This window comes from Vespa mandarinia, chromosome 14 (assembly GCF_050613455.1).
Source record: "Vespa mandarinia isolate Hongniang chromosome 14, ASM5061345v1, whole genome shotgun sequence".
NCBI lineage: Eukaryota > Metazoa > Arthropoda > Insecta > Hymenoptera > Vespidae > Vespa > Vespa mandarinia.
The window spans coordinates 334,170-355,819 of NC_140823.1; the positions used below are offsets into that span (position 1 = coordinate 334,170).

The following is a 21,650-nucleotide window of genomic DNA, read 5'->3' on the forward strand; positions in this document are numbered from 1 at the left end:
GCTTATAAGTATATATTACAAAACACGGTTTTATAAGGTTCGCTATAATGCACTAACGAAATTTATTAAAGGAATTCAAGGTAAACAAAGTATAACATATGCTTGTACTATTTTGTTAAATATTAGATATGAAAAGTAAAGACATTGGGATAAAGATATAGTTTTGTGTGCGTATATATGTAAGCGTACGCGTAGGTATATACATATTTTGTGTATCTGTTCGTGAATATATGTGTATATATATATTACATAAATGTATGTTTGTATATAAAATATAATATTGACACTATACGTTAATAAGATGTACTTAATTTTATATTTTAATGGAAGTCGCTATTAATACAATAATAACATTCATTGTAAACATCAGATGTATGCAATTATTAATAAATGGGAGGTATAAATTTAAGAATTTTTATTATAACTATTTTGGGTATTACGACGAAACTTTATTGTTTCGTTATTGAGCAGTGCTGTTTCATTGACCATGACGTACCTAATTAGTATAAAAGGAACAAATAAATTCATTAAGGTCCGTTAAAAATATATCTTCATTTGAATAAGTAGAACGGAAAGATACAAGAACTTATAATACGTGACGTGATATAACGAATTTCATGGAGACGGAAAGAATTATTAAAAAGAAGAATTCTTCGTTAACAATTTCAGTTCGTGTCCAATTTCTATTTCAAACAAACGAATGTAAAATATCATAACGTCATGAATGAGTTTAAGGAACAAGAGGAATCGTACAAATTTTTCAAATATGCCGATCTAGAACCAGGCGAAGAAGTTGTTATTTCCGGAATCGCTGGTAGATTTCCAAAGTCCAACAATTTGTATGAATTGAAAGATAATATTTTTAATCGCAAAGATTGTATCACAGATAACGGAATAAATACAGGTATCGATTATACGTATATAATCTATTTTATTTAACAACGTAACCATTAAACAATGTTAATATTTTTCTATCTTTATCTTTTATTAGAGGATTCAGAAATTCCACGACGAACGGGGAAAATTAACTATATTGAGAAATTCGATGCATTATTTTTTGACGTCGATTTTAAAGAAGCACATACTATGGATCCTATGGGCAGAATATTGTTCGAACATACTTATGAAGCTATTGTGGATGCTGGAATTCATCCAAAAGATCTTCGTGGAACGAGGACAGGTGTATTCTTAGGTTCTTGCTTCTCCGATACAGAGAAAACTTGGTTCTACGACAAACTCCAGGTAGGGGAATCGATCAAACGATCAGTTTATAGACGCATTAATTATGTACAATTACTTATATAGTCGGATAAGTCGTATGATACGTCTTTTCAATTGTAGATAAATGGCTTTGGTATCATAAGCTGTAGCAAAGCTTTTATGGCCAACAGAATTTCGAATTGGTTGGACGTCACTGGACCAACATACAACATTGATACCATGTGCAGCTCAAGTCTATTTGCGATGGAACACGCATATAGAGCTATACATAACGGACAATGCGATTACGCGATCGTCGCTGGATCAAATCTTTGCCTTCATCCATTCCTAACTTTGCAATTTAAACGTTTAGATATTGATTATGATATTTTCTTGAAGCATTTGTCCTTTTTTCTCGAATTATCATGAGAGTATTAAACAATTATTCTATCTTGTATCTCTCTAATAGGAATATTGTCTGAGGATGTTCGTTGCAAGTGTTTCGACGAAGATGCAGTTGGTTACGTGCGCAGCGAAGCCGTAATTGTTACATTTCTGCAAAAAGGAAAAAATGCTAAAAGAATCTATGCAACAGTTATCCATGCGAAAACTAATTGCGATGGTTATAAGGAACAGGGAATAACATTTCCTTCTAGCCAAATTCAGAGTACTCTTTTCAAAGAATTCTACGATGAATGCGGTGTACCAACAGCTTGTATAAATTACATCGAAGCTCATGGTACAGGAACTAAAGTTGGTGATCCTGAAGAAATTAATACTATAAATCAGATTTTCACAAAGAACAGAAACGATCCTCTTAAAGTCGGTTCCATCAAATCAAATTTGGGTCATACCGAACCAGCCAGTGGAATGTGCTCCATTGCTAAGGTAAACATATTTTGAAGTATAAGATGAGACAATTATTCGTTCATCTTCGTTTCTTTGATATATTACAGGCGACAATATCGATGGAGTCAGGCCTAATAACACCAAATATCAATCTTAATCAACTACGCAAAGAAGTGGAAGCTTTTACAGAAGGGAGAATCATGGCTGTTACCGAAACGTCTCCACTTGATGGGGAATACATAGGCATTAACTCCTTCGGCTTTGGTGGTGCTAATGCTCACGTCTTACTTAAATCAAATCAAAAAACAAAGGTCAATAAAGGATTGCCAGATGACGATTTGCCAAGACTCGTAACTCTTTCTGGACGTACCGAAGAAGCAGTTGTAACCATATTAAATGATGTAGGTGAAATGTTCTTTTAAATAGAAAACATAAAGATGTTATACTTGTTTATTCTACAGTAAAATAGATCAATACAATTTCAACATCCTATTACGTAGATCGATAATCGACCGATAGATGTCGAATTTATTCGTCTCCTTCATGATATTCATCTCAAAGATACAACAAGTCATTTATGTCGAGGATACACGATAACTAGTTCTAAATCGTCTGACGAAAAATTGAGAGAAATTAAAAATTATTCTGGTATCAAAAAACTAATATTGTTTGTTTTTTCTGGAATGGGATCGCTCTGGTCTGTTACAGGTACGAATATTTTTGTACTATTATTTCTTCGTAACTATAAAAATAATAACCATTTCGATCAAATGTACTGGAAGTAGAATTTGTAATTTACAGGTCAAAGTCTAATGAGATTCCCTATATTTGCTAAAGCTATAGAGAAATGCGACGCTGTATTAAAGCAGTATAAATTGAATATTTATAAAATTTTAACTGAAAAAGATAATAGCATGTTCGACAATATCTTGCATTCGATCGTCGGAATTGCTGCAGTTCAGGTAATATCGACAATTATTTATTTATTTGGGAGAAGTGCATACATTCGATAAGATCTAACAAAATGAAAAAATCTTTACAGATCGGCTTGGTAGGTCTTCTAACTTCCGTAGGTGTAGTACCGGACTACGTCATCGGATATTCCGTTGGTGAACTTGGTTGTGCCTACGCAGATGGATGTTTTACAGCAGAAGAAATGATATTAGCAGCATATTCGCGAGGAATTGCCTTGATGGAAACAGAAATATCTCATGGTTCTATGGCAACGGTAGGGCTTTCCTATGAAGATCTGAAAAATTGCTGTCCTGTTGATATCGACATCGCATGTCACAATGGAACCGAAAGTACAACTGTTAGCGGACCGACCGATTATGTGAAGAAATTCGTTAAAAAATTACAGGTTCGTTTGAAGATAATCAGGATCTAGCCAATAAAAATATTCCTTACTATTAAATTGATTTTTTTGAATGTGTTTGTATTTGGAAGGCAACTGAAGTTATCGTGGAAGAGGTAGCGTGCAATAATATACCTTATCATAGCCGATATATGGCCGCAGTTGGATCGAAACTTTTTGTATATTTAAAAAAAGTGATACCAGTAGCGATGGCACGAAGTAAAAAATGGCTCAGTACATCGGTGCCACGAAACGCGTGGTCGACATCAGCCGCAAAACTCTCGTCAGCTGAGTATCACACCAATAACCTGTTGAAACCTGTACTCTTTGCAGAATCATTAGCTCTGATTCCGAACAATGTTGTCACGATTGAAATTGGATCGCAAAATCTACTACAAGCGACTTTAAGAAAATCATTGCAACCAACTGTCAGGAATATTGCATTAAATCATCTAAATGATAAAGATAACGTGATCATTTTTCTGCAAGCATTAGGGAAGATTTATAACAGCGGTATACAGCTTGATCTTACTAAATTATATCCACACGTAGATTATCCGGTCAGTCGAGGTACTCCAATGATATCCCCACTTATTAAGTAAGAATTACGAGGATGTAAAAAACGAAAAAGGCTAATAATTATTTCTTCTGAATGTAATATAAAAATTCAACGTTATTATGTGTTTAGATGGAAAAATTCAGACAACTGGTTTGTGGCAGATTACAATAGACAAGAGAGAATTGATTCTGGTGAACGAATATTTGAAATATCGATCGATAATGTAGAATTTCAGTACGTTATTGGTCACGTGGTCGATGGCAGAAATTTGTTTCCAGCGACAGGATATTTGTGTTTAGTTTGGCAAACTTTCGGCATGATAATAGGACAATTGTACACGGAATTATTTGTTGTCATTGTAAATATAAAGTTTAATCGAGCTAACACCATACCGAAAAAAGGCAAAATTGAAATGATAGTCATGATTCAAAAAGGTACCCAGTCTCCACAACTAGTACCTACATATTGTTTTACAGATGTTAACATATGTCGTTCTTTGAATGAACAGGCAGTGGTAATTTCGAAATGGCCGAAGGAGGTCTTGCTATTGTTACTGGAGTGATTCGTGTTGCAACAAACTTGTTACAAGAGAAAATACCCCTTGATTTGATCAAATCAAATATTGGCAATGAGAAGGAAGAATTAGATGAGAAAGATATTTATAAAGAGCTGAAACTGCGTGGTTACCAATATAGCGGCCTCTTTCGAAGTTTAAACAGTGCCTCAGTTTCAGGAAAAAAAGGACATATCGAGTGGAAAAAAAATTGGGTAGCATTCCTGGATAACATATTGCAGATGAAAATACTCACTTTAGATACCCGAGGTTTATTCGTACCGACTGGTATTCGAAAATTGATAATAGATACTAGAGCTCATCAACGATATCTGCAAAGTTTGACAACCAATAAAAAATGTTAAATATTTACTTTTAATTCAAAGTGAATCTATATAGCAAATTCCTTTATATTCAATAATATTATTTCAGATGTACCTGTACAATTATTTGAGGATATTGATGTGATTGTAACAGAGGGTGTGGAAATTCATAATATTAGGGCCAGTAAGATTGTTCGGAAGAAACCTGTCAGTGATCCAATTATCGAAGAACATAAATTCATTGCTTATCGTGACAGAAGGGAAATGTCATTACGCGAAATATTAACGTTATGTATGCATATTACTCTTGAGAATATACCAATGAAGAAAGTGAAAACAATAGAACTCGTTGAGGATAATGACAATATATCTGCGGAAAAATTTGTTTCTCCATTGTTCAGAGACATTCTCGCCAATTTACCTTCGATTCAAGCAAGCATTAATTTATTTGCACCACCAAAGAAATTTAGCGAAGAAGACATTCTTAAATATGTTGAAATTTCAAAATCAACAAAAGTACGAACAGATGATGTAGCGATATTAACAGTTGCATGTTGTTTATTAACCAATGAAAAAAAGGAAAGTTTAAAACAACTTTTAAAATCTACAAAAGATGGGGCTTTCCTTTTATCGTGCGTAAAGGAAAATATACCATTGGACTATTCTATTCTAAAGGAATTTCGATTAGGTATAGTTTTGGAGAAACGTGCTTTCGAGGAATCGTGGATATTGTTAAAGAAGATCGAGAAAATTTCGAAAAATATTCTATGTATTAATGTTAGGAGCAATGAATTTAACTGGTTGAATGAAGTACAAAATGTGCTTGCCAATGAAACACAAGAAGATAACACGAGAGTGATACTTGTTGAGGAAGGAAACTTTGAATCTGGTCTGTTAGGATTCATTAATTGCTTGCAGAAAGAACCTGGAGGCAAAATCTTTCGAGCTGTTTTAGTCCAGGATCTTACAGCCCCGAAATTTTCTTTAGAATTGCTCCTTTATTCGTAACAATTCGAAATCGATCTTTTCATCAATGTTTTACGACCAGGAAACGTATGGGGATCATATAGGCATCAGCTACTTCCATCCTGTGAACCAAAGCTTATGCATCATGCCTTCGTTAATCAGTTGGTATGTAAGGACATTTCATCAAATTTTCATCAAATATCATGAAATAATACTTTTTTACAGTCACGCGGAGATTTAAGTTTTATGTTGGCTCGAAGGACCAATTACGAAGGACTATCAAAAGGCAGATCTTGTTCGCATCCATTATGCATCGTTAAACTTTAAAGACGTAATGTTGGCAACAGGTAAAATAGGTTTAGATAAATTTCAACAGGACAGAAGATATGTTGACTGCGTACTTGGATTAGAATATAGCGGAATCACTATTGATGGTCGACGTATTATGGGACTTAATCAAAACAAGTGAGCTAATTAAAAATCATGAGATCGCATATAGAAAATAACAGAAAATGAAATGAACAACATTTTTTCAGATGCTTATCAAATCTTTGCCAAATGGACGACATTTTTTCTTGGACCGAGCCTGAAAGTTGGGATTTGGAAGATGCAGCGACAGTACCATGCGTATATTCCACATGTATTGCTGCACTTTATATTAACGGAGAAATGAAAAAGGGTGATAGAAAACTTATCCACTCTGGTGCTGGTGGTGTTGGCCAAACTGGTGTTTACCTTAGCTCTTCATGAAGGCTGTGAAGTATTCACTACAGTTAGTACATCAGAAAAACATAAATTCATTAAAGAAACATTTCCCAATATCTACGATAATCATATTGGAAATTCTCGAGATACTAGCTTCGAACAAATGATTTTGCAAGAAACCGACGGTAGAGGTGTAGATATAGTTCTAAATTCTTTATCAGAAGAAAAACTTCTAGCATCTCTGCGTTGTTTAGCTCATGAAAGGAGATTTTTAGAAAATGGAAAGTTTGACTTAGCCGCAGATAATCCGTTAGACATCGATGTCTTTTTGAAGGAGATCAGTTTTCATGCTGTAATGTTAGATCAAATTATAGTTACCAAGGACGGAATCAGAAATGAAATAAGTTCAAGAGTAAACAAACTCCTTAAAGAAAATGCAATCAAACCTATTGTAAGAAGCATCTTCGGCAGAGATCAAATAGAGAAAGCTTTTAGATTCACGGCTGCATGTAAACATATTGGAAAAGTAAGTTGTGATCGTTGTTTTAATATTCAATTATTTGTAGTATCTTAAATTATAACTCGAAATCCATCTTGAATTTCGTAGGTACTAATAAAGATACGCGAAGAAAATGAACAACTGAATACACCGATTTTGGCTGAACCTTATTATAGATGTCTCCCGAACAAAAGTTATATAATTTTTGGCGGCTTGGGTAGCTTTGGTTTAGAATTAATCGATTGGTTGGTTCTTCGAAATGCTAAAAATATTATCATTACTTCACGAAACGGCTTAAAGAATGGTTATCAACAAATGAGAATCAAGAGATGGGAATCATACGGCGTGAATATTAAGATCCTGGTCGGTCTCGATGCGGCTAAACGAGAAGACTGCGAGCTTGTAGTAAAATCAGCAATAGATCAAGGTCCCATCGATGGTATATTTAACCTCGCGGTGTCTTTGAAAGATTGTATTTGTTGTAACCAAACGATGAAAACTTTTGAAGAATGTTTCAAGGGAAAGGTCTGGGCAACGAAACGCTTGGACGAATTTACTAGAACGCTTTGTTCAGATCTTCGGCATTTCGTAGTCTTCTCTTCCGTCTCGTGCGAAAGAGGAAATGCTGGCCAAACGAATTATGGTATGGCTAATTCCATTATGGAAAGAATATGCGAAAAAAGGGTAGAAGAAGGTTTGCCTGGATTAGCTATTCAATGGGGAGCGATTGGAGACGTCGGTCTTGTCGCGGATATGCAGGATAATGATAAAGAACTTGTTATTGGCAGTACTCTACAGCAAAAAATAACATCATGTTTAGAAGAAATGAATCGATTTTTGCTACAGGATAAACCTATAGTTGCTAGTATGGTAGTCGCTGAAAAACAATTAGATGGCGATCGTGAGGACAATGTCGTAAATGCTGTCTTAAAAATTATATATAAGTTTCGGTTTATCCGAATTATGGTTATTGCTAAATTTAATAATTTTATTTTATTTTCGCTAGCTTTTTTTTTCTTTATCTTATTTAAATAAAGAATTTTTGATTATAGGTATTAAAGACTTAAAGAGCGTCAATCAACAAATTTGCTTGGCTGAACTTGGAATAGATTCTATGATGGATGTGGAAATAAAACAAACATTAGAGCGTAAATATGAAATATATCTCGCGACGGAAGAATTTAAATGCTTTATCTTCGGCAAACTCATGGAAATGGGTAAAAAAATAATAGTAATCATAATAAAACTGCTAAAAACGAAATATTACTTGGTATAAAGACGTTGATGTATTTGTTGGGTGAAAAACTATCTTCCTAAATAATTATCCCTCCTAAAATTAGTACAGAGGAAGGTTGAAGTGAGGTATTTAACATTTCAGGTATCAAAGGCTATGGTAGCATTTTCAAAATATTAGAACCGAAAATTAAGTCGCCTGCGACTTATTTCCTACTCGGGACGAATTATGGATTAAAAACTATATAAGAAATGGTCCATTTATTTCTACCAGTATATTCTTTTACTAAAGAAACATTTGATTAAATTAAATATTATTGAACCTGTTGTATTAAAATAGTATTTAACTTTACATATTACAATATATACTAGAGGGATACTCATACGTATCGCTTATAACAATTGAACTCATACGACGATTAGAAACCAAAGAGTTTAATGAGCAGTTAATTTTGATAGACGGTGCTTCTCAGATAATGAAGGAACTTATAAACCAACAGATACAATCGTCATTGGAGGAAGAGTTGCAAAACAATACTCTTGTGATCATGACGGAGATATTTATATCTGTTAATAGTGAACAGATTCGTCCTTTTTTTCTTTTTCTATTTCTCTCTATTTTCAAATGAATTTCCAACGTAACTTTCCTGATTGTACTTGAATTGGGAAAATCGTGGGATGAGAAAGTAAATGCATTTTTTAATGTATTGTTACTTGAATGCAATTATATTTAGAACGAGATCAAAGAAATACTATTTCCTCATATTATAGGAGATTGCAAACATGCATGAAATATAATTCAGAAACAATATCATATGTAAGAATACCAATCAAATTTTTGTTGTTATCATCTAACATATCTCATATGGAGTACAGATTGTAAGTTGTAAAATTCGTATAAATAATGAATATAATATTAATTTACTATAAAATACCGTTATTTTCAGATAACTGAAGAAAAATTAAAAATACACTTTGTTAACAACAATCATGTTACGATATTAGAAAATATTTAAATTGCAATGGCAATTAATGGTGAACTAATTATGGAAAACTAATAAAAATAATATTAATAGAATTATATACTTTCATATTTACAGAACATTTAGTTTCATTATTTTTATATATATTAATATAATTTTGCTATTTATAAGATATGGTGTTACCAGACGTCTCAATGTTTTTGGAAATGTCTGGGAGAATTGCAAGTCACCAAAATTTTATAAAATATAAATTTATCATGTACATTTTATCTGACACGAACAGACATTCACGTATTATACGGTGATGATGTATTGTGTTCTGTATGTCAGTAACAATAGATTGCATTCCTAATCAAAACGAAAATATTAAATGATTTTTTGCTTTAATTGAAGCTAAAATAAATTACATATTTGCAAGCACTCTAAATGGTATAACTTTGACAAAATTTAATGTCCAATATTAAGAATGTAGCCAACTTCATGATTTCACTTAACCACGAATAATAAATATTGATTTGCAAAATGACGAATTAAACAAAATAATAAATATATTAATCAATTTTAATTTTATCATTTAATACCGCATCCCATCCTTGAATTAAGAAACGATAAAATGCATCAGCATTGTTTTAATTCGCGTAATATAAAGCAAAATCTCTGGTGGATATACATAATCTTGTAATGAAAATTTACCTTATTCTATTCGGTGATAGCGCTCACATATTCAGGCACGAAAGTGAACAGTGTCACGAGGCAGTTTGCATTTGTAGCTCCTCGGTTTCATTCATTTGTATAGGTCAATTATAATTAGGATAACTTTTTACAGCATTTTGATTGTTGCTTGCTCCGTACTTCTGCTCCATCACCGGATTCAGGTTTCCCTTGACTTACTAGGCATCACACTTCTCGACCAATATTACCCATTGCGTCCGTGTAGGATGAATATTTATTCGCATAATATAAACTAAAAAACTTTTTATAAAAATAACGATTTATTATAGATAACAGTTTGCAAGTCTGAACTTATTCGTTGTCCCGTTTTTATATTTAGAAAAGCCGAATCTCGTAATAAGATTATATAACATATATTATATATAGGAATAAATGTAGGAATGGTGGGTTTAAGTCACATTATTTAGAAAAGAACAAATGTTTTTATTAAAACAAAGATATAAACAGTTTCTCGATTGTCTCTCGAGATATACAAACTTTCTCTCGTTTATACATTCACTCGACACTCAATAATCAACAATCAGTTTTTCTGTTTTTTCTGCTCTCTTGTACTCTTTCCTTTACTCTGTTATACTCAGTTCTTTCAGCATTAATTTGTAAGACTCTGATCTCTACTTTGTACTACTCTGATCTTTACTCTGTACTCTACTACTCTGACCTCTCCGCACTGATGTTTAGTCCTTGAATATCATTTCTTTCTTTCATTCGCTCATTGTAAATAATTAGATAAAAACACGAATCAAAAGCTACTCGAAAGTTTTAAAAATCCTTATATTAGAAAAAAATATATACAAATGAGGTATTTAAGATCTTATTTAAACGTAAGAACAATAGTTAAATAAAACAAATTATTTCAAAACTTTTTTCTAGAAGCGGGAAAACAGATTTTTGCTAAATCTCGATCGCAAATAAACTCAACGTTTTAAACTTAACAATAACCTAATTTTCTTATAGGAAAATTCAAATAGATATCGTATTGACTTTGATGAAGTCCATTTACGACAATCGATGGCTGAATAATATATCACAAAACTCACATTACTTCCTTTACATGTTCTTTAATTATATATTTACATTGTAAATATATTTATTATTATATCTCCTATCTTATTTGTTTGTAAATGAAGAGAGAACATATTCATATATATATATATATATATACATTTATATATATGTATGTATGTATGTATATAAAGGTTGGATTAATCATCTATCATGTAAAGACACAACAAGCATGTGACGAAATACTGGTATTACAAGTGATTATGGACAATATAGAGCGACTAGGTTCAGGAAGTGACACAGCAACAACAGGAAATACCATGCAACTCAAGAAAGTGGGTCTAAAAGACAGTCTGAAAGAAAACAAATGAAGAAAGAAAGGAGGAAGAGAAAACGAAATAATAGAATGCCACAGCAAGTAAAATCTCAAAATAGAAAAGGAATCTCACTCAATTGAGGTCTCATAGAAAGAAAATAACAGTAACAGGATTACATCTTAAATGCGTTAAATTGGAGGATCCAAGTGATAAAAAGGATTAGGAAATAACTAATAGAAACTGAGACCTGGCTAGAAGAAAATAAGAAATTACCAAGCCAAGAAATAAAGAAAGTGCCAGAACCACGGCACAGACGGTGACTCTGACGCGTTGACAAAATAGGAAAAAGAAAGAGAGAAAGAGAAAGAGAATAATTTTTAAAAACATACGGGTTCATTATTTTTGCTAAAAGATAAACTTAAGTAGAAAGAAATAAGTTCAAGATCTGATATTTCAAGCAATGGTTGAAAAAAATCCCAAATTTTTATAATAAGTGGACTTATGGGCTTGAAAAAGAAGACTTATAGGTAGACGATCTGAGTGCGCTGGCAGTCATAATAGTAGTGACCAGAAGCTGAGAATTTTACAAGTCATTATATGGCTGAAAAGATAAACGTAATGTTTATTGTTTCCTGCTACTTCTCGCCAGTCATTCCTTTTGACTATTTTCTGGAACGTATGACCAAGTTAAAGGAATGTGTTAGGCATACAGGACTCATAATAGTTGGAAGAGACTTCAATACTAAATATGGGGAAGGAGTGAAGGATCCAAGAATTGTAGTAGTAACAGAAATCATGACTTCTGCTCAACTGAAAATGACCAATTAGAGACACACATACACTTTCAGAAAAGGTACAACTGGACCTATTATCGATATTACATTCCTAAGCTTGTAATTGTCAGAAAATGAAAAGTACTGAAAGAACCAACACTCAGTGATTATCAACTTATCTTGATCAAATAAACACCATTGGGGAAAGAACAATCGATGCGAACAATCAAAGGATGGTTTATTAATAGACTAAAAGTCGAAGATTTTTACGCTTTTCTTAAACTAAGGATAACTGAGATATAACTTACTAAATAAACGAAGAAGCTTGGAAACTGTAATGAGGCATTTAGAAGTCGTAATTATAGTTCGGCACAGATAACGTATCAGATATGGGAAAGCAGTTTATTGATGAAAATTAGGAACAACGAAGAGAATGTTGTAGAATGCATCAGGCAAAAGATTTTAAGTAACGAATTTTCAAGTAAAGCAGATAGATGCAGATACATGGGACCAGAAATGTAGGGAAGTGGAATACTCATAAAAAGAGATGTGTTCAATACAGGACTGAGAGATAAATGAGGATAATATCCCTCTGTTTGAGGAAGACCTGCAGGTGTCAACAAGAAAACTAAAATCAGGGAAAACTTGAACCATATTCATTCCAGGGAATACTTCTTAAGATGATGCTTTTTGATGATGTCGCCAAGACTAAAATTAAATGGCTATTATTCTTATTCATACAATGATAACAGATAAAGTCTCGTTTTAATGGAGGACTTAGAAGCTGATCTTTATCCCGGAAGAAGATAGGAATGTAGCGATAGGATTAATAACCTGCAAGTCCTTATATATATACTCGATTCGACTAGCAAATTGTTTAAACAATTGTTGTTACCTAGGATGAACAAGACAATACTCTCAGAGCTGACAAGTTATCACCAATATAATTTGAATTCAAGACTCCAGAATGAACGCTAGATACAATGCTATAATCCCTGAGAATAGTGGCAGATGCAGTAACTCGAACACGAGCAAGCCCTATTAGAAATGTTGGGATAAGGCCCTAAGTCGCTTCGTCGCCGATCCCCCCCAAGATCCCATTGAGAGAAGTGTTAGCTAACCTCACAGCTAATTTCCTAGCAAAGAGAATTAACGGTTCTGAAGATCCTAGATTTACTATGATGAATATAAGTTAGGTTAATTTAGAGAAACAACAACATATCATAATATAACTCATGTCATGAAGTGACGTAGATATAAAATGACAGTAGGTGGTAATGTGACATCACGTATTTCCCTTAGAATTCTACTGGTAATAGATACGTTAGGTTACCACTTAATAGATTACTTTGCCTTCGGTCGATAACATCTTATTCCCATCATTTAATTGGTAAGTAACTCTGGAAAGATAATGTACCTGGAAAGTAACTCATAGAATTAGTTTCATGTAAACAGAAATATATAAATCATGCAAAATATATAAATATATTACTATGAAAAAAAAGAACAGTCCGTTATAGTATATAATATATTTCATTTTGCATATTTTTATATGCAAAAATTTCAGAGTATTTAAAATGAAAACATACCCGTATAATACTCATACGATAAACAAATCCGAGACAATTATTAACCAACTTTCTGAAAAATATAGTAAAATGAGAAAAATTAAAATATTTCATTATAAATGATTTATTACTTGAGAAAACTTTATAATAAACATTAGGACAAATACAATTATTTTCGATTAGAGGAATCATGAAGAAATAAACAAGAATGGAGTATATTAAATGAAAAGTGGAAGAATATATAGAAATGATTCATTTTTAATGCAACACATATTAACAATAAACAATATATTGTCCAAAACCCCTGAATAAAATTATAAAAATGATAATAATATATTGCGATAATATGTATAAAAAATGTGCATGCATAACCGAAGTAACGAAATTTATGTGGTTGAATGGTATATTCTAAATTTATAATATAGAACAAAATTAAAGGATGTGAATGATCGGGAAAATGCTAGTTTAAAAACTGCTATGTTGCTGGTTACTGTGGGAAAGCTCCATCGTGTTAAAAACATAATTCTTTCGGCAAATTTAGGTCATTTTTAATGTTTTAAAAGATCAATAGATAAATCTAAATCTTAAGGAATCTAATCACCCAGAGCACTCGGAAAATGAGCCTATTTTTAAAAATCTATAAACTCAAAAGTATCAAACGAATATTTTTTATTTTTGGACGCATAATAGTTCACAGTTTAAACAATCTGTCTTACAAAAAAATGTTTTAAAATATTGGAAAATGGCGGCGTTGCAGCTGATGCCATAGAAGTAAAAATCGTACGCTACTTTGTAGATAATGTACCTGAAAATATTCTGTACAAATTTCAAATCAATAAGTCTGATTGTTTCCGATATTTCTTTCCGGTTAGATCGAAAAACACAAAAGAAAGTAAATATCCAGTTATTTGGATGGTAAAGTGGTGTTTTTTGCTTATATTTAATCAGCGATTTCTGGCCCATATGACGTTCATTCAGCAACAGGATATTTTTCCTACTTTCTTGTGCTCGGATCTCCGATGTATCGTAACGCTGCTTATCGAATTTCATGCACAATTAGTAGTAGCGATGTCCGATTTGGAAATGCATCAAGTTCATCATCGACACAATGCTTTTATAGCCATCGTACACAAGCTTTGCAGTACGAAGATTTAACTATTAAATCTATTACTTTACCCGAATAATATCCAATAATCGTCGATATGCCGTAAAGCAATGAAAAGCCTCGTTTGCGTCAAGTTCTATCCCCAGAAACAGTAAAATCTGAGCCTTTACCCATTTCTGCTATCAATTTTTGTTCTTCCTTTACAGCATTTTTCATTGACATCTTGCACACACTCTCTACAATAATATTAATGTGCTCGATGACGATATCGTAAAACAACTGGTACATCAGTTTCATAGGTACATGGGTAAATTACTGGTACATGAGTAAATCCATGATTCCACAAAATTTTTCTATTCCTCGTACACTAATCCCTAACAATGCGAATGCAAACGAAATGCTAAAATAATTCGTCTATTCATAAACTTTATTTTTTATGAGAGGACTAGAATTGACACTGATTGGTTCTCAGGAATCACACGAAATTATTAATGTAAAACCGAGTCTACGAATGCTCGATTCTATGAACTTCACTTCACCGTTGCATGCCTTATACTTCACAACATTGCTAATTACAGAAAAAACGATGAAAAAGTTTAGAATTCTGTACATATACAAAAAGACACAACAGAACAAGTATGCCCGCCGAGTACGTATGGATTGAATCGCGACCCACTGCTTGCAGCTGCCCGATCGTTCTACCTAGAAACACCTATAACTCCGTCAATTTTTCGAATTTTAATACCGGATATGACTTAAATTGTTCACAAAACTTCAAAAAAATAAAAATGCAAAAAAATGGATTTTTTTAAATATCTTGGGTAGTCAGACCCCTTAGGTGAATCAAAATACGACTTTCAAATCAAATTATTTGATAAAAAGAATGGATCATTAATTCAATATAATAGTTCATACATTAATCGGATGTATTGCAGAATATTTAACGTTACACTCAGAAAATATGTTATTATTACATGGTAATCAACAATACATATTTTGAATGTTTAATAAAATAAAAGTTGTTTTCAATCTAAAATTCGAAACACATTTCATAAGGAAGTATGGATTCAAAATTTTATAAAGAATAGCATCAATATAAAAAGAAGCAAAAGACTTTTCAAATAATAAACCACTTGAACTTTATTATCATTCAAAACTTTTAAGGAGATTGTCATCCTCTTAGGGATTAGCCCAAAGTAGGTCAATATATGATAAAGATTTATTTTCTTTGATTGAGGTGTTTTGGGGTTTTTCGAAAAAATTACTAGATTCCATGGTAATCCTGGTGGACACTTTTCATTAGGACGAAAATATATATATATATAGACGATCCATTATAAAAGAAAAAAATGATTTTGGTAATATATTAAGAATAAGCAATATATCATCGAGAACCATTTATTAATAGTATAGAAATGGTGATTAATACATACATCATATCACATTAATATCTATAAAAATATACATAACTCATATATTATAATACATATTTTAAGCATATAAAAGAAAAAAGTATAGAATCTTGGCATTAATGTTCATATTTCATTCTAAAAGTTACAAATCACTAATAAAGATATGAGCTTTATCGATAAAAATAAAATATTCAACGAAAAAGGATAAAAATCTAGGTTCTTGTAGAAACTTTTACATAGAATAATTTGCTAACGTATAGGTTTAGGACAAAAGTATATTAATAATTTTAGGTACAGTATAAAAATCTGCATCAAACGATGCAAACAAAAATATAAGTTTTTGTTAAAGAAAAAAGTACAGTTACATTTTTTTGATTCATCGATGCACAAAAGTGCATAAAATTATTTGCTTATTATGCATGGTCTGATACCATTGAACTTTCACTTATGTATGTTTAATTACTTAACCATCTCATACATCGACGTTATATTTACATATTATATATATACGAATACATATTTTAACTAGGCAGCGAGTATTTTTCTACTTGACGATATTATATAAATAATGACCGTTATATTACGCAAATTAAACATATTATACTTATAATCGCAAATGTTTCTTGATTATTATTTCTTACATAAAGGACAAAATAATTTTTGTTATATGATATAATGACTAATAAAATGTTACATACGATTAATAATACGTTGCACATAAAACAATTAATTGATACTTACGTCGTTAATTTCAATAGCAAATTATTTACATATGATGTTGTAGATAGTCACTCAATCATTCCTCATTCAATGTACAATGAGTACATTGTACAATGTACAATGTACAATAAAAAGTATTCGTACAGCAATCAATTTGAACAAAAACTTTGTAGAATTTTGTTTCTTATTAATACAGAGGGCGTGTCAGGATAGAAATGTTTAACAAATCTCACGCATGGTTCTTTGTCTTAGCGACCGTATAGATCCGTGAGTATTGCATTGATATTTGAAGAATAAGTACTAGAATAAGTCTAAACACATTATCGAAAACTAAGTACTTTACTAACAATGCCTAAATTCGACCAAAGGTGGCAATATGTTTTTATCTACTCATTTTTTTAGCGATTATTCAAGAAATTCCCAGGAATATATAGCTCTTAGGAGAAAATACTATAGATACCTGAGGATATGTGTATCAACATATACCTAAAAAGTAGTATTGTAAATATTTGAGATTGCACATGTATCCGTCAACACTTATAAAATTTTTCAGTTATAAAATTGGACTGAGATCCTCTATCCAAAGAATTTTCACGTGCGTATATTTCTCTTATCTACGAATATAACTTGTATAGTGTGTATATATATATATATAGTATACAATCAGTATAACTACAAATGTGACGAGTCCCTCAATTGTTCATAGTACTTTCTCCTACGAATCATATACCACTATTAAAAATATTTAACCTTGAGAATTCATTGGATACTCGCTAAGAAAACGCATAGATAAAAACACATAACCACCTTTATCCGAATTTAGACTTTTTTAGTTGAGTACCTAGTCTTCAACAATGTCTAACCGGGCAATAAATAAATAGTGAAACTAAATGCCTAGGCGCGACGAGCTAAGGATTATCTGATGCCTTGAATATCCCTCTAGTTTACACTAAAACAAAGGGGCACATATGGAATATTTGAACATTTTAACAAACTATCCTGATCCATCCCCGGCCAATGGGTATCTATTCCTTTCCTTTCCATGCCCAGATCATACTTCAACTCTGCCCTTTTCATTCCCTTTCCTTATTTCACTACAGTCTTCGTGAATAATTTTAAAGACGTCAAAAGGTCAGTCAAGTTACATCTTTCAGACTCACGACATGTAAATTTTCGAATCTTATTAAACATTACTGGCTATCACTTCTTTAAAAATAGCCAGCAAAACTAACTACACATCATTACATAAAACACATCAACAATTATATCTTATTTCAACAAATATACTGTGATAGCTTCAATTTGCACCATATTTATTATCGCATATCTATCTCGCTTGTTTCACGGGATCCTTTAAAAGAAGGATCTCGCGCGTTCTCTCATTAATGTGTGGGAACGCGGCGAACGGTATTTTAGTGATAGTCTTCAGCGGTATCCTACAACGGTCCCACCGCCCTTATTCATCACGACCAGTGCATCTATAGTTCTGAGAACAAGAGACGGAAGAAATTCTCCGTACAAATCGACTATCGCTGGTCCATTGCGAGGCGTGTATCTGGAAACACTCTCATAGTTGCGCCCTCACGACGCAACAACAAATATAACTACTTTTTTCATATTTACGAATTTATTTTGTATTTTTAGATTGAAAGATCTATTCGTAAATTATAATCGTATATATAGTATTCTGGTAATATAAACTAGATTACAATTATTAACCAATCAATTTTAACAGGAATTTTTTATACCGTTAGAGTAAAAACGAGAAGCTCTACTTTTCGATAATGAGATGTATACACAATATTATCCTCACTAATTTTTTGATCAGGAATAGGAGAACATTGATACTGATCCACTAAGTTATATTTTTTTCCTAAAGAGTTTATACAATAGGCTTCACAAAATGAGTACATCGGACGAGAAACGCTATAGTAATTACAATCAAATCAATTCAGGAAAAAACAATTCGCATTCATCGTTGTTATATGCTCCTCAAACAGAGGAATTAAACAGTATGACTGCCTTGTGTAGATGAACGTAATGAAAGAAAATGTTAAGATAGTTTATTTAGAGGGTAAAAATAATTTTACTGTTTTCTTTGAAGTATTACTGAGATTTTGTTACTGTAATTATGAAGTATATATAGCTCATTGAAAAATATAATATATACATGTATATATTTATATACATATTTTTTTAAGCTTATTATATAATTTCATTTGAATAGAAAAATTAAGCGCAATAATAAAATATAAATAAATAATGTAGATACGAAATAAATTGTTTATTATTTAACAATTCTTTATTGTAACACTTTCAAGTAAAAAAATTATCATTCGATCATTTCTAAAAAAATGATCAGTTAGTATTAATTCGTCATCAAAGTTTTTATAATTAATCTTCATGTTAATTGTTTGCGCACAAAATAAAGATGATCGCTAATCCTTTGTAAGAAGAAAGCATATAAAATAAATCTTTTACTTGTGAGAAATACTAATAAAATAATCCATTTTTCTACCAGCCTAACTTTTACAACAAAACATTCCAAAAATTCCGAATAAACTATATATATGTAAATACAATTTGCCAAAGATCATTTAATAAGATATGTTTTATGGCTATTCAAATTAATGATAACTATGAAAATACATTTAACTTGTATGTTCGTTTATCCATATTTAAAGTAATACTTTTCCTCTAACTTCAATATTATTAATTAATATGTCAAACTGAAAATAAAATTTTTATAAATATATATCACTAATTACTTCTTACAATTTTTATGCTTTTGATATAAACTTAAATAATATTATAAATATAAATAATATTATAAATATAAATAAATGGTGTAGTGAATAATATTTTTATAGAGAAATAAAATATAATAAAAGTCTTTTATACATTATCTAATTTTTTAATAATTGTGTTGAGTGTCTCCTGATGTAAATATTACGAACATCTAATACAATAATAGCACATCATCACCTTACAGCACTCTCTGTAAGAAAAACATTTGAAGCTGCATATATATATAAAATTCTTTGTAAGTTGTATCTTACTTTGCAAGTTACACCAGTATCAAAGATATACTGTACATTAGTATTTTTCAATAATAAATAATTTATTTTGCATCTACATTATTTATATTCTTTTTTCCGCCCAATTTTTCTACACAACTGAAATTATATAATAATTCTAAAGAGAAATATATATATGTATATATACATATATATTACATTTTTCTATGAGCTGTATATATTTTATAATTACAATAAAAAAATTTCAATAATATTTCAAAAAGAACAATAAAATTATTTTTACCTTTTAAACTGTGTTAACATCTTGCAATATTGCCTATCTCATAATAGACAATATTAATTTATATTCAACTTTTGTTAATACAACTGCCAAGTATTCTTCAATTCTTCAATCCCTTTGGGAATACTCATGTGTTATCCAGACATCTTTCATATACCTAAAAAATCCAAAATAATATAAAAATTAGATTTTTATTAATGTTAAACGATATATATATGCGGTGTCGGTGATATTAATAAAATAGAAGATTTATTGACGAAAATTAATAAAAATTATACAAAAAAATGAATAATATCTTAAGCTGCGTCTTAGTTGCTTCGTGTCTTTTCTAGAACTGACCTGTTTCGATCGTCTCATTCACCTTTCCCTTTACCCTTTTTTTCGAAAACCCAAGCCTCACTCTTATCCACACACATACGCATATACACATTTATTTACACGGAAATAAAGCCTCGGAATATCCCTAAATGAACCGATACACTTATGCATGCTGACTTGCTTACATTTGATGCACAAAGCATCGATTAAACTTCTCGATATCACACACACACACACACACACACACACACACACACACACACACACACTCACTCACTCACTCACTCACTCACTCACTCACTCACGCGCGCGCGCGCACACACACACACACACACACACACATATAATGTATATATCATAACATGAATAATTTATATTTCTATATTTACTTACTAATAGATTTCCCAAATTTTGTTAAGTAAAGATAATTCCACATTATAATCTGAAGACCAGAGATAAATCAAATGTAAGAAAACATAACATACAACGATGAGTTCAATAAATGCAACAGGATCCATTTCTTTGAGTAGTTATATAAACAATTGAAGATAAAACGTATAAAAATATACAGAAATGATTTATTTTGAATGCAAAACAAAATGTTTTAATTAATAGATAAACAATAAATAATATAACGGTCCAAAACTGTTTATTAGAAATTTAGAAATAATGATAATATATTATGATCTATAAGAAATATGTATCCGTAAGCAAATTGACAAAATGTTTTCTATCAAAATGCAGTAAAATTATTTAATTCTTTAACTATGGATTTAATTTAATTCAGAAATTTATTCCTTATTTTAAATTAATAAATTGTTATTTTTATTTTCTATTTTTTTCTTTTTTTTTTCTTTTTTTTTTTTTTTTGAATAAATCTTTTTTAGAATTTCATTATTTTCCTTTACGATATTTTAAAACTTTTCACAGCTAAATCGTATTTTAATTTTTTTTTTTCGTGACATCTGACAATGTATTTACCATTAAAGTTGATTTTTGAGAAGACCAATAAGCGTTGATCAATGAAAAAACTTTTCCAAAATCTACATTTCTACCAAAAAAGCTTTCAGTAATTATTTTAAACTTTTAAAAGAGATAAATTGGCTTTCAAAATATTGAATTACTTCTAAATTTTAAATTGATATTGAAATACATGAATAT

General features: G+C 31.0%; 1 protein-coding gene and 1 pseudogene across 1 annotated transcript; one reads left to right on the plus strand and one right to left on the minus strand.

Annotated features, from left to right (window-relative positions):
* The first annotated feature begins 683 nt into the window (after positions 1 to 683).
* Positions 684 to 9,474, plus strand: LOC118450779 (fatty acid synthase-like). Its single transcript, XM_085661394.1, is given in 21 exon segments — positions 684 to 904; positions 992 to 1,242; positions 1,342 to 1,570; positions 1,667 to 2,088; positions 2,157 to 2,450; positions 2,550 to 2,757; positions 2,851 to 3,011; positions 3,092 to 3,409; positions 3,496 to 4,001; positions 4,092 to 4,396; positions 4,471 to 4,875; positions 4,948 to 5,989; positions 6,048 to 6,269; positions 6,341 to 6,536; positions 6,538 to 7,035; positions 7,117 to 7,940; positions 8,053 to 8,225; positions 8,228 to 8,542; positions 8,602 to 8,817; positions 8,976 to 9,120; positions 9,396 to 9,474. Coding segments are annotated over 21 exon segments (6,993 nt in total). The 5' UTR covers positions 684 to 720.
* A 5,256-nt stretch (positions 9,475 to 14,730) lies between these two features.
* Positions 14,731 to 20,194, minus strand: LOC146872535 (uncharacterized; annotated as a pseudogene).
* Positions 20,195 to 21,650: the final 1,456 nt, after the last annotated feature.